The following is a 12,864-nucleotide window of genomic DNA, read 5'->3' as shown; positions in this document are numbered from 1 at the left end:
CCTGTGTCTAGCTAATAAAATGCGCTTGGGACATGTCAGGAACGTGCACGGATCACGGAGGGACGCGATGGGGCCAAAGGGGTTAAGCACAGCCTTCAGCGTGCCCTAGGGAGCTCGGGCTTTCTCCCGTGAGGAACGTTCTCCTGTTGGAGGACCACATCTCATCCGTGTTTTAGGAAAAGCATTTTGAAGTATCTGGTGGATCTACTGGAAAGGGGGAAGAGATGAGACGACTAATTCATTTGTTGCTGTAACAACCCATGAAGGAGACAGAAGGCTCTAAACTAAGAATGTGGCAATACAGAAAGGACACATTCGAGAGCTATGAAGGAGGAAATCACAGGGCTCTGTGATCGCATGGATATGCGGAGACCAAAGAGGAGCTAAGACTCCAGTGGTCCTCATTTAGTTATGTAAACAGACAGTGATACTATTAACTAAATACATAAGGAGGGACAGATTTAACAGTGTGGGAAGAAGACAAAACAAATTTGATTTGCAAAATTGATTTGGAGGTACATGTGTGTGCATGACATACAAGCAGAGAAAACAGTATGGTTAGGGAAAATACCCAAAACTATTCATGATAATTATCACTGGGTAGTAAAATCATAAGTGATCTTTATTTTCTCTCTGCATTTTTATGTTTCCAAGTTTTCTATGACAGGCATATTTTAATCAGAACTCTTTCCTCCAGAAGGATGGAACTAAGGAAAATAGAAAGCAAGATGTAAATCTGAGAAACATTAAGATACAAAGTAGGTCAAAATTAAAGACAGAGGAACAGATAAACCCTTAGGGAGATAGTGGTTTCCAAACACCAGTCTCAAGTCTGGCATTAGTTAATGGTCAATTTTCCCACCGGTCTTCACTGAAATGAGAAAAATAAAAATAATGAGTTTTTCATGAAGCTAAATTTAAAGTATTACTTTTTAATCTAGTATTACATCCTTCTAAGCTTCTTTATGTTTAAAAAAAATCCCTTGTTTTATGAAGTTATATTGTTTTTCCAATGTTAATTGGCAAAACTAAGAGTGGACAACCTATGTGGGTTCTTCTGCTTTTCCTTTGTAAGTGCGTCAAAAATCCCAAAGTCTAGGAACCACTAGAGGAAGTCAAGAGAGAGATTACTATAGAAACTGTCAGAAAGGCAGGAGGAAAACCAAGAGACAGAACAGTATGAAAACTAAGACTCTTAAAGTCATCCAGAGCATTACATGCTACTGAGAAATAGAATGAAAGTATAAAGAGAATTTAAACAATCAGAAGTTACTCATGACCCTGGAGAGAGAAGTCTTAGTAGCATGGAGTGGGGAGGGGCCAGGGTCAGAATCCATTGGGGACGCAGCGAAGACGCAGGATTGGGCAGTGAAGACAGACGGGTGCAGCTGAGGAGGTGGAGACAACATGTAAGGAAGGGGCTTCATGGTGGGGGATGTCAGTAAGACAGAAGAGTATATAAAAAGATGAAACACAGAGAGAACAGGGTAGAATCCAAGGAAAGCAATCACAGATGTGCATAAATACTTAGTTTTCCAGAAATTGCTGCGACAGTAGTGTTGGTAACACCAAAAATTGGGATTAAAGTCCATCAATAGGTAATAGGTTAAATAATTTTGGTAGTGCAAACATCAGTAGAGTAGAATATTCGGTAATGATGTTAAATACACTGTATGAATTTGTGAAGTAAGAAAATGACATAGATAGAATGATCAGATGTTTGTAGAATGTAAAAAGGTGCATGGATGAAAGCAAATGGGAAAGACGAGTCTCTGTTGTAAAGACACCGTGTCTGGCCTCACTGCCATGATGCTTTTCTCTAGCATGTGTAGTGGCGCCCGAGAGCAGGGCCCTGCTGCTGGACTACCAGGTTGGGAATCCCGGCTCTTCTGCTTAGAACCTGGGGTCTGGATCAAGTTACTTCTGTGCTTCAGTGTCCTCACATGTAAAATAGGGACAATAAGTGTCCATCTCTGTGGGTTATGATGATGATTAAAACTAATTAATGTCTAAAGCCATAGAATAGTAACTGGCAGATCGTGAACACTACATGAATGTTAGCTATCACTATTATGGTTTATATACTGTTCTAAATATAACACATCAATTTTACTTTAAAAACAAGAAAAAATAGAGTTGAGACACCTTTTCTTAATAAGAGGTTCACTTTATAGAACTCTACACTCTATAAAAATGTTGTATAAAATACATAAATAATATTTTTAAAGTATTATTCTCTCCCATGTAGTAAAGAATTTGGCCTTCAGAGAGGTGCGGTCTTTGTCCAGGCTCTTGGGAGGCACCCTCTAAATCCCTGGGAACCCCCAGTGAGAGGAGTGTCTGTCATTCGTGGCAGGTCCGTCAGACTACAGCAGACAGTGCATACTGAAGAGAGAACCTCAGAGCGGGCGCTGGCCATACAGAAATACCAACCATGCGAGGGATTAGAAGGTTGGGACTTTGGGCCACACGGCATCAGCATGAGCTCCAGAGAGGAGGAGAGGATGGACACCGAGTTTAACCAGGAGGGCACTAATCCAATCAGCTATGCCTATGCAATGAGGCCTCAATAAAAACTCTGGACATTAAAGCTTGGGCGAATTTCTTGGTTTGGCAATACTCAGTACGGATGGCCACACACTGATGTTGAGAGTAATGCGTCGCCAAGGATAACAGAACCTTCTCAGATTCCACCCCATGTCTCTTCCTTTGGCTGGTTCTAATTTCTATCCTTTTGCTACATTAAAACTACAATCATAAGCATAGTGCTTTCTTGAGTTCTGTGAGCCCTCCTAGTGGATTACCAAACCAGAGGGTAGTTGTGGGGAACCCTGAGTATGCAGCCAGCTAATCTGATGTGAGGATGGTCCTGTGGCCCCTGAACTTGCGGCAAGTGTCTGAAGTGAGGGGTGTCTTTTGGGAAATGCTCCTGCAGACTCCTTGCAGTACTTCAGTCTCTATTTCCCCCTGCTTCAAAAGACAAATAAGAGGACTTCTTACCTGTATCAAAACATTTAATAGAATAATCAGCTAACGCCACAAGGAACTCAGACTTCCTATGAAGATTAAAGGCCAGAGCTGTGCAAGCTTGTGCTGTTCGATGAACAAGATTAAACCTATTAAGAGATGACTGCATTAGTACCAGCAATTCTTCCAATAACCACCAGTTTTATGTTTGAGGAGTCCTTAGAGATAAAATGAAACCTAGAAAAATGAGCTCCCCTTCCAGTAGGCCCGGAATAGATTGTGAAGAGCTAAATGCCATGTAAAGGAGTCGGATTTGACTCATACAGGATGGGAGGCTGGCAGAGTTACGACCAGGCATGTCTTGTAGAAGATGATTCTGGCAGCAACGGCACAGGGACTGAGGGACAAGGAAGAAGACATCATGAAAACAGCCACTGCAGAGAATCTCAACCAGAGCTGGGAGTATAAAGTGAAAGGACAAACAGGAGAGGGGTCAGGAGTCAAGTGGAGAGAGGCTTAGCAACCCATCTAACATGGGTGACGAGGGACAAAGCAGGAATTCCTCATGTGTGCAATGAAGACAAGAATAGATAGCTCATAAGGTTGTTATGATGATTAACCATACGATGACTAGATGAAATAATGTATGTTAAATGCTTAGCAGAGTACTTGGCACAAAGCTAGAGTTTAATTTACAAAAAATACATTTTTCAAGCTTGGGCAAAAGATGAACAAGTTTGAGGATAGGAAAAAATAAGTCTGATTTTAAACATGTGGAATTTAAGGCCCTTGCAAAACATTTCAAGCTGTGTTGTCCAAAAGACATATAATGTGGGCCACATGTATAATTTAAAATTTTCTGGGAGCCACATTAAAAAAGTAAAAAGAAACAAGTCAAATTATTTTTACTTAATTCAGTATGTTGAAATGATAATATTTCAACGATTAAAAAATTAATATCCTATATATTTTTGCATACGAAGTCTTAATAACCCAGTGCACATTTTACACTAACACCCCATCTTAATTTGGACTAGCCACCTTCCACGGGCTCCAGAGCTCCCGGCAGCCAGTGGTCAGCACACTGGACAACCAGTCCAGAAGCTGCCCCGTGGTAACAGCAGATCTGAGTTACCGTATTTACATGGCAGCTAGGAAAGCTAAGGCTTGATGGTGGTAAGATTATCAACGAGAAACCTGGAATATGAAGGAAGCAGGCCAAGGACAGATCCCCAAGTAGCATAACAATAAAGGGGCAGACACTGGGAGAAGCGCCAGCAAAGCAAGGGAAAGAATAAACAGAGGTTGCCCTGGCCGGTTTGGCTCAGCGGTTGGAGCATCGCCCTGCGGTACAGAGAGACCCGGGTTCGGTTCCCGCTAAGGGCATGTACCTCGGCTGCAGTTTGTCCCCGGCCCTGGTTGGTCGTGCGGGTGGCAGCCATTCGATGTGTCCCTTTCACATCGATGTTTCTCTCTCTCTCTCTCTACCTCTCTCTCCCTCCCACTCTACCTGAACAAAAAAAAAAAGGAAAAATGTCCCCGGGTGAGGATTAAAAAAAAAGAATAAACAGAGGTCAAAAAATCAGCAAAATGTTGTACTTTGAAGCATAAGAAAAAAATTAAAAAAAAAAAAAAATTCAGAGAGGAGGGGAAGATCAGAGCATTTAACAAAAGAACTGCAGAAACCAGTGGCTTAGGCAATTAGGAAGATCTTGGGGAAGCCCAGTGCAGTGGGTTTTAGAATCACACAGGCCTGTTTTCAAGTTTCAGCTCTGCCACTTACTCCTCTGATCAGCTGTAAATATTTATAGAGAGAAAAGGGACAGTAGACAAAATAAAAGAGAGGAGCTTGGCTGGTGTGGCTCAGTTGGTCGAGCATCCTCCCCTGCTCCAGAAAGGTGCCGGTTCGATTCCTGGTCAGGGCACATGCCCAGATTACAGGCTCAATCTCTAGTGGGGAGCATTTGGGGGGCCAGCCAATCGAGATTCTCTCTCATCAAAGCTTCTCTCTTTCCTTCTCCCTTCCTCTCTCTCTAAAATAGAAATTTTTAATATTTAAAAAAAATAAAAGAGAGGACCTCATGTCCCAGGGGTGGCTATAGAAGACAGAGATTAGCGCCGGGAGAAATTAGGATCACCTATTTTTATGAATAAAGTGGCAAAGAGGCAGGAGGGGAGAACGTCCAGATATATTTGAGGTTGCAGTAGGGGAGGAGGGAGGGAAGCTTGAAGGCGGCAGTCAGAGAATAAGCATGGCGTCCAACACAAAGAAACTGATAAAGGGCTGAAATACTCAGAGGAGAATGGAAGAAGTAAATAACACCAGAAAAGCAAATGAAGTACAAAGCACTGCTGATGTTGAAGGTCATTATTCTGTAATGCAGTCAATCAACAGTCATTTTTATTTCATTTAGCAGTGGGAGCCAAAGAGAGACAGCATACTAATTTAAGACGGAATTGGCAGGGTAGCTCAGAAAAGAGTAAAGAGTAGGGGAATTGTGACCATTACGTTTTTTTACCCCCTCACCTGAGGATATTTTTCTATTGCTTTTTAGATAGAGTGAAAGGGAGGGAGAGAGAGGGAGAGGGAGAGGGAGAGGGAGAGGGAGAGGGAGGGAGGGAGAGAGAGAGAGAGAGAGAGAGAGAGAGAGAGAGAGAGAGAAAGAGAAACATCAATGTATGAGAGACAAATCAATTGGATGCCTCCTGCATAACCCCAACCAGGGCCAGGGATTGAACCTGCAGCCCAGGTATGTGACCTTGACCAGAAATTGAACCTGAGATCCTCCGGTCCGAGGGCGGACACTGTAACTGCTGAGCCAAACCAGCCAGAGCATGACCATTACATTTTTGGTAAAGAGGAGAAACATGATTAACAGACGTCTACCTAGTAAACCACAGATAAATAAATCACATATGACTTCTTTTCCTGAACTTTTTGAGAATAAATTACTGAGATCATGTTCCCTATAAACAGGGAAATTCTCCTGTGTAGTCACACTACAACCATCAAAATCAGACAATTATGTCATCACCATCTAATCCTCAGACCCCATTCAGTTTTGCCAACTGTCCCTATAATGTCCCCTACAGCAAAAGGGATCAGTTCAGAATCATGCCTTTACTTGCCATGGCTCTAGCCTCCCTCAGTCTGGAATAGTTTTCCAGTCTTTCTACTACTTCCCTGACCTTGACCCTTGTGAAGATTACAGGCCAGTCTTGTTATACAACACCCTTAAATTACCTTTGTCTGATGATTCAACCCACTAGATTCTGGTTACGCATCCTTGGCAGGAGTAACAGAGGTGACACTGTACTCTTTACTGCATCCTATCAGGTAGCACACAAGTTTTGATTTGTCCTACTGGTGGTTAATTTAACAGTAATCATTTGAGAAGGTGGTGTTGGCCAGGCTTCTTCACTGAAAAATTACCCCTTTCCCTCTGCAACTAATAAATATTTTGTGGGGAGGGACTTTCTGACTACGCAAATATCTGCTCTCATTAACCTATTTGTTGACTGCAGCAGAAATGCCTGGATTTCTAATTTATTCAATGGGTTATGATCCATTACTATCATTATTTATTCTGATACTCAAATGGTCTACAACATGGCCAGAGCGTACTCCTTCAAGCTGACATTTGTGTCCTTGTGAAACATCTCCATTATTTATTTATTTTTAAATTTTGGTACATGCCCTTAGCGGGAACTGAACCCAGGACTTGCTGGTCTGCAGGCCAACGCTCCAACCGCTGAGCCAAACCGGCCAGGGCATCCCCATTATTTTTTTTTAACAATTCTTTCTTGAAAGCTACAAAATGTTCCAGGCTCATCTTATACTTTCCCTGCCTCCATCCTGAAAGTAGTCATTTCTGCAAGAACCCCTGAATCCTTTTTGCAGAGGATGGTATTTAGAAAAGAATAACTGGGCACCAGGTATGTTCATTGTTAAGGGGGTGGGTGTTGTTGCTTGCAAGTCCTATGAATAAAGAAAGCTAGGGAATATATGTACATATAAGTCTTTCACTTGCTTGTACATACACCTCTATTTATTTCTATGTCTATCTCTACATATTAAATACTAGAGTTCACAGAGATATATCCAGTTGCAATCCAGTACCACAGGCTCATTCTAGTTTCCTCTCTTCCTACATCTAACTCTCCTTTCCAACAGTTAGAAACCTGGCCCCCTTTATCCTCAATACATTTACTCATTTGATCAACATCCCCGTCTTTCTGGTGATTGCTCCACCCCCCATGCAGATACCTTCTGACTCTCTGGCTGGGCAGAGGCAGGTCTCCTTCTCACCTACCCCCACTGCAAGAATGCCTACCTTGATCAGTCTCACTGAATTGCTTTTGTACTGTTGTTCAGCAAAGGAAGAGAAGAGTGAGGATCAATTCTTTAAGATTCCTGGATCCAGCATTCTGACCACAATGTACAAAGAAATTGTGTTCTTTCTAAATTGCTTAATGAAATACCAGACATTAACTGACAAATCAGCAATAATAAAATTTTAAATTTAAGGCAAAACAAACTACTAGAGATACTGTTAAAACCAGAACTTCATTTAATTCTCTAAGAAATCTAACCGTATTATCTTTCTACCCTTGCCCACTTTCTTCCATCAGCATTTAGGACAGAGTATTACAAGGCACCTGAAATACAGTAAGAATTTTAAAAAATCTTTCTTTTTTTTTTTTAATCCTCACCAGAGGACATTTTTCCATTTTTTGTTCAGGTAGAGTGGGAGGGAGAGAGAGGAACAGAGAGAGAGAGAGAAACATCGATGTGAAGGGACACATCGAGTGGCTGCCACCCGCACAACCAACCAGGGCCAGGGACAAACTGCAACTAAGGTACGCGCCCTTAGCGGGAACCGAACCCGGGTCTCTCCGGATCGCAGGCCAGCGCTCTAACCGCTGAGCCAAACCGGCCAGGGCTAAAAAATCTTTCTGAAGGATTAATAGCAGGTACTAAAAGTCAGTGAATTAATAACATTAAATAAAGCAAATATCAAAAGCATTACTCACCTGTTTCCAGACAAGTCAAAAACATAGATATTTCCTTGATGATCCCCAGCAATTAAGCAATCACCTGAGCTATCAAAAGCCACATTCAAAAATCGCAAAACTTTGGGAAGGTAATCCGAAGTGGTGTGAATGATGTTCACTATAATTCTGTAAAAAAAAACAACCAAAAAACAAATGAACAAATACACATTAAGTTCTATGCCAGGTATTACTTATTATGAAAATATGGCGTTTATGGTACACTTCACTAATTTTGAAGTTTTCTGCCTACCCATTCTTCCCTCCCCTCCTGCTGCTGCCCTTTCTCCTCTCCTAGAAGCACTCTTACAATGATTTCTGAAAACAGTTCAGAAAGTTACTCATTATCAGAGTAGCTACTGTTCATTTATTCATTAAATATCTGACAAGCCACTACTTGTTGGACACTGGACAAGCCAGGAACTAAGAGTAGCGGACAGACGTGGGTTGTGTCCTGATGCAACTTTCAGTTTAGTGGTAAAGACAACTTTTAAAAATAGACGCACGTAGGAACAGATTTATAAACTGATTAAGTGATAGACAACAACAGAATATAAGAGAATGCATTTTTTATTTAGTTAAATTGTTACATTAAGCAACAGACACATGCTAAAAACGACATAATTAGGAAAAAGTACTGAGTTTTATATGAATCATAAGCCACCATAGGTAAGGAAAATTTCTATTTAATATCCCAATTTTAATATATGCTAATAAGATTTTGTTTTGGTGATATAGTGTTCCAAAGTGAAAGTGCCCATGAGTTTTATTTTCAGCTATATTTCTCTAAAGTTAGTTTTTTGTTGAGGAAGAGCATGTACCATATATATACTGAAAAGAAAGCTGAGAACCGGTTTACACTTCAGGGAGTGGGGGACAGGGGAAAGACGCAATTAAAAAAAAAAAAAAGCTGTCATAACACAGCACAAAATCACTAACTCCTTAAAATAAGATATGTGTGTATATTCAGGTCATGAGCCAGAATAACCCCATTCTGTATTGCAATAATAGTTTTCAAATCATGAAAATTTTTATCTCAGTTGACTTTTGGGAAATTTTTGAATTTTAATATTAGAAACATATTTTCTTTATTATCACTTCATTAACAAATACTAAATTGAATTAAGTGTATTAAACATTTTCTTCAGTTTATCTAAACAAGGTTTTACAGACTCACTGGGTGAAACAGCAAAATTCTTATAGTGCTCACTTTTATCTAGCCCCCAACAAAGATTCTTTGCTTGACCAAACTTTAGTCAGGCTCTTGAACCTTCTAAGAGGCCCCATCTGTGCATGTCCTTGTAAAATCTAATTTTAGCAAGACCCTGCTCAGTTTAATCAGAACCCCCTGCCCTTAGTACCGGATCCTCCTTGATATGTGATCTTGTTGCTCATCCTCCATCTCCCAGGTGACATCTTATCATCCTGGCCTGTCTTTAGCAAGAATCCTGTTAGGTCGGTTTAGCCAGAACTCTCTACCCCGAGATGCTTTCTCTTAATAATTTCCCATCCACTGACACCCCCCTCCCCTCCCGCCTGATCCTTGGCTATAAATTCCCACTTGCTCAGGCTGTATTCAGCATTAAGACCAGTTCTATACTGAGGTCTCTCTTCCACTATTGCAACAGTTCTGAATAAAACCTGTTTATAGCCCTGGCCAGTTTGGCTCAGTGGTTAGAGCGTCAGCCTGCGGTCCCAAGAGACCCGGGTTCAGTTCCTGCTAAAGGCATGTACCTCGGTTGCAGTTTGTCCCCGGCCCTGGTTGGGTCGTGCGGGTGGCAGCCACTTGATGTGTCCCTTTCACGTTGATGTTTCTCTCTCTCTCTTCCTCTCTCTCCCTCCCACTCTATCTGGACAAAAAAAAGAAAAAGAAAAATGTCCTCGGGTGAGGATAAAATACAAAAAAAAACACCTGTTTTTACCATTTTAACTACTGTCCAGCTCTAGTTTTTCTCTGCTATCCCCAAAGGGAGAGGGGAGGAATAAATGTATTGAAATGACAAGGAATAACATCAAAAGGTTCCCTGGCAATTAAATTCAGACAGAGCAAATGACTTTTTCCTCCAGTTTTTTTTCTGTAACATTATTATGTGTTTGGATTATAAAATCACATGATCATTGTTCAAAATATGGAAAAATACAAACACTAATATATAAATACAATTGATTACTACCCTACCATCTAGATATAATCACAACTAATAGCAACATTCTGCCCTTCTGATTTTTCATATAAATTACTTATACTAATATTTATTTTAGAAAAACTGTTTCAGTTGCTCACATGTTGCCTGACAGAGTTCCTGAGTCCTCAAACATAATAAAAACATCAAATATTTACTCAACATGAGGAGGCATGAGACACTACTTTAAAGTCTTCATAACACCCTAGGATTACCCTGTCTGGTAGGTATGAATATCTTCACTTAGTCTTAGGAATTAACTTGTCCAAGGTCACAGAGCACTAAACGGATATTTACTTCAACTAACGCCCCCTGCCCTCTCAACACCACGATGGGTTTGAACAAACAGAAAGAAAGCTATGTTTTAGTGGAAGAAGCAAATAAGGACATCTGCACACAAACTTCTTTCTTTCATTTTTGGAATCCTGCACGTATATCTAGATGTTTTATAACAGCAAAAATGAGAATTATTGTGGGTTGGCAATAATGTTTAGAGAGTACTTACAGAACATCAGAAGTAGTGGTGGTATTTACATAAACTCCAAATTTGAAAAGAAAAATCCCTACTAAAGAATCTCAACTCTGGACAAAAACTTTATTCATTGGAGCTGAAGGGCCAGCAGCACTGCTAGGGGACTGACAGCAACGGGAAACCAAACAAGCTGCTACTACAGTTAGCACCGTGCTCTGGGCACGCACAGTTGACACCTAAAATGTTGATTTGTAGAGAAGCAATGAAAGGCTCAACAGAAAAATGACAAGAACAAGAAACACACTGAAACATGAACTTGAGCAATGAAACAAAGTCCAGGAAATTCTATGGAATTAGAAGCAATAATATCAACCTGTGTGCAGCAGATGGCACCAAGATGGCATCACTTTGGGGCAAAGGCTTCCATTAAAAGCACACAGGAGAGCCCTGGCTGGTTTGGCTCAGCGGTTAGAGCGTTGGCCTGCGGTCCAGAGAGACCCAGGTTCGGTTCCCGCTAAGGGCATATACCTCAGTTGCAGTTTGTCCCCGGCCCTGGTTGGGTCGTGGGGGTGGCAGTCATTTGATGTGTCCTTTTCACGTCGATGTCTCTCTCTCTCTATCTGAATAAAAAATATCCTCGGGTGAGGATAAAAAAAAAGCACCCATGAGAGGCTGAGCCTCAAACAGGATGGATGCCTAGGAACAGAGTAAAAAGAAGGGCTGGGGCCCTGGCCGGTTTGGCTCAGCGGTTAGAGTGTCAGCCCGCGGACCGGAGAGTTCTGGGTTTGGTTCCCACTAAGGGCACGTACCTCGGTTGAAGTTTGGCCCGGTCCCGGTTGGGGTTGTGTGGGTGGTGGCCCCTCCATGTGTCTCTCTCATGTCAATGTTTCTCTCTCTCCCCCCCTCCCTCTCTCTCTTCCTTCCTCTCTCCCTCCTGCTCTGTCTGAGGATAAATGCAAAAATGTCCTCAGGTGAGGAAGAGAAAAACAGGCAGAGCACAGAGGGTTTTTAGAGCAGTAAAAATATTTTGTATGATATTATCATGGTGGATATATGTCATTATACATTTGTCCAAACCCACAGAATGTACAACACCCACAGTGAATCTTAATGTAGATTGTGAACTCTGGGCATAGTGATGTACTAATGTAGGTTCATCCATTATAACAAATGTTCCTCTCTGGTGGGGGATAATGATATTGGGGAGGCTGTGCACATGTTTCTGGGGACCACCTGTCTCCTGCTCAGTCAGACCCTGGCCCCCGGCCTGGGAAGGCGTCTCCGAGCCTCAGGCTATCTGTACTTCCCCAAGTCCCCCAAGCCTGGGACCGCGGGCAGATCAGAGCCAGAAGCCGACACTCCGCCCGGCCCCTGCACCCCTTCCGGCGCTCCTCTCCGAGGCCTCCGCAAAGGCGCGGACCCGCCCCCGCCGGCCCCACCTCCTCCACAGCCTGCGCCCTCCCGCCGCGGCCTTTACCCGTCCCGAGTGGCCGGGGATGGCTTGCGGTGCCAGATCTTCCCGCTGTCCTTGGTGCCCAGGTCTGTGCTCTGCATGTCGAAGCCCACCCCGGCAGGTGACAACCGTCCGGTGCTTTCCCGGCAGGCCCCGCGCTCCCGGCCCGGGAAATTTGAGCGACGGCCGGGACCGTCGGAGGCCAGTACCAACCACGCGCAGGACCACGACCTTTCTATTAACAACCAATCGGAAGGCGGTTTCCTCCCAAACTCCGCCCAGGCAGCCCCTCCCGTTTTGAACAATGGAATCGGCCAACGACCTTTTAGACTCCACCCCCTTTCGAGGTCCCTCCCCCCCGGGAACCAACGCCTTCTGGGAATCGTAGTTTACTGCAGATGGGACATGGGTGCGAGGAATAGGCTTGGGAATAATGCATTCTGGGGTCCTCCTGGGGTATTAGGCTCCTAAGGAGGCAGTAAAAGTGACTTTCTTCTGTGTCCCTCCATTCCGTTCTACTTAGTGTTCAGGGATTAAGGGGTTGCAGAGAGAACTAAGAGAGAACCAAGGACTCAAATACAGAGACTTGAAGGGTTCCTTTTACAGAAAATTTGGGCTCAAAAGAACCTTTGTAGAATCCACTCTTCTTGACCTTTTCTCCATCGTCATGATTATTTTTTCAAGTCCGTAATCTAACAGGAGGCTCCAATATCATGGTGTCCAGCCCACCAGTCATG

The 12,864-nt window shown here is 42.8% G+C and overlaps 1 protein-coding gene across 2 annotated transcripts in view; it reads right to left on the bottom strand.

Annotated features, from left to right (window-relative positions):
* TBC1D31 (TBC1 domain family member 31) overlaps positions 1–12,272 on the bottom strand; it is a 56,525-nt gene extending 44,253 nt beyond the window's left edge. For both annotated transcript variants that reach the window (XM_036264157.1, XM_036264158.1), the window contains exons 1-3: positions 12,152–12,272; positions 8,002–8,148; positions 3,001–3,116 (exon numbers count right to left, since the gene is read on the bottom strand). In XM_036264157.1, coding sequence (XP_036120050.1) covers positions 3,001–3,116; positions 8,002–8,148; positions 12,152–12,228 — 340 coding nt within the window. In that variant the 5' untranslated portion in view covers positions 12,229–12,272. The remainder of the gene's footprint in view (positions 1–3,000; positions 3,117–8,001; positions 8,149–12,151) is intronic.
* Positions 12,273–12,864: the final 592 nt, after the last annotated feature.

This window comes from Molossus molossus, unplaced genomic scaffold (genome assembly GCF_014108415.1).
Source record: "Molossus molossus isolate mMolMol1 unplaced genomic scaffold, mMolMol1.p scaffold_m16_p_16, whole genome shotgun sequence".
NCBI lineage: Eukaryota > Metazoa > Chordata > Mammalia > Chiroptera > Molossidae > Molossus > Molossus molossus.
This window is presented reverse-complemented; position numbering and strand designations above follow the sequence as displayed.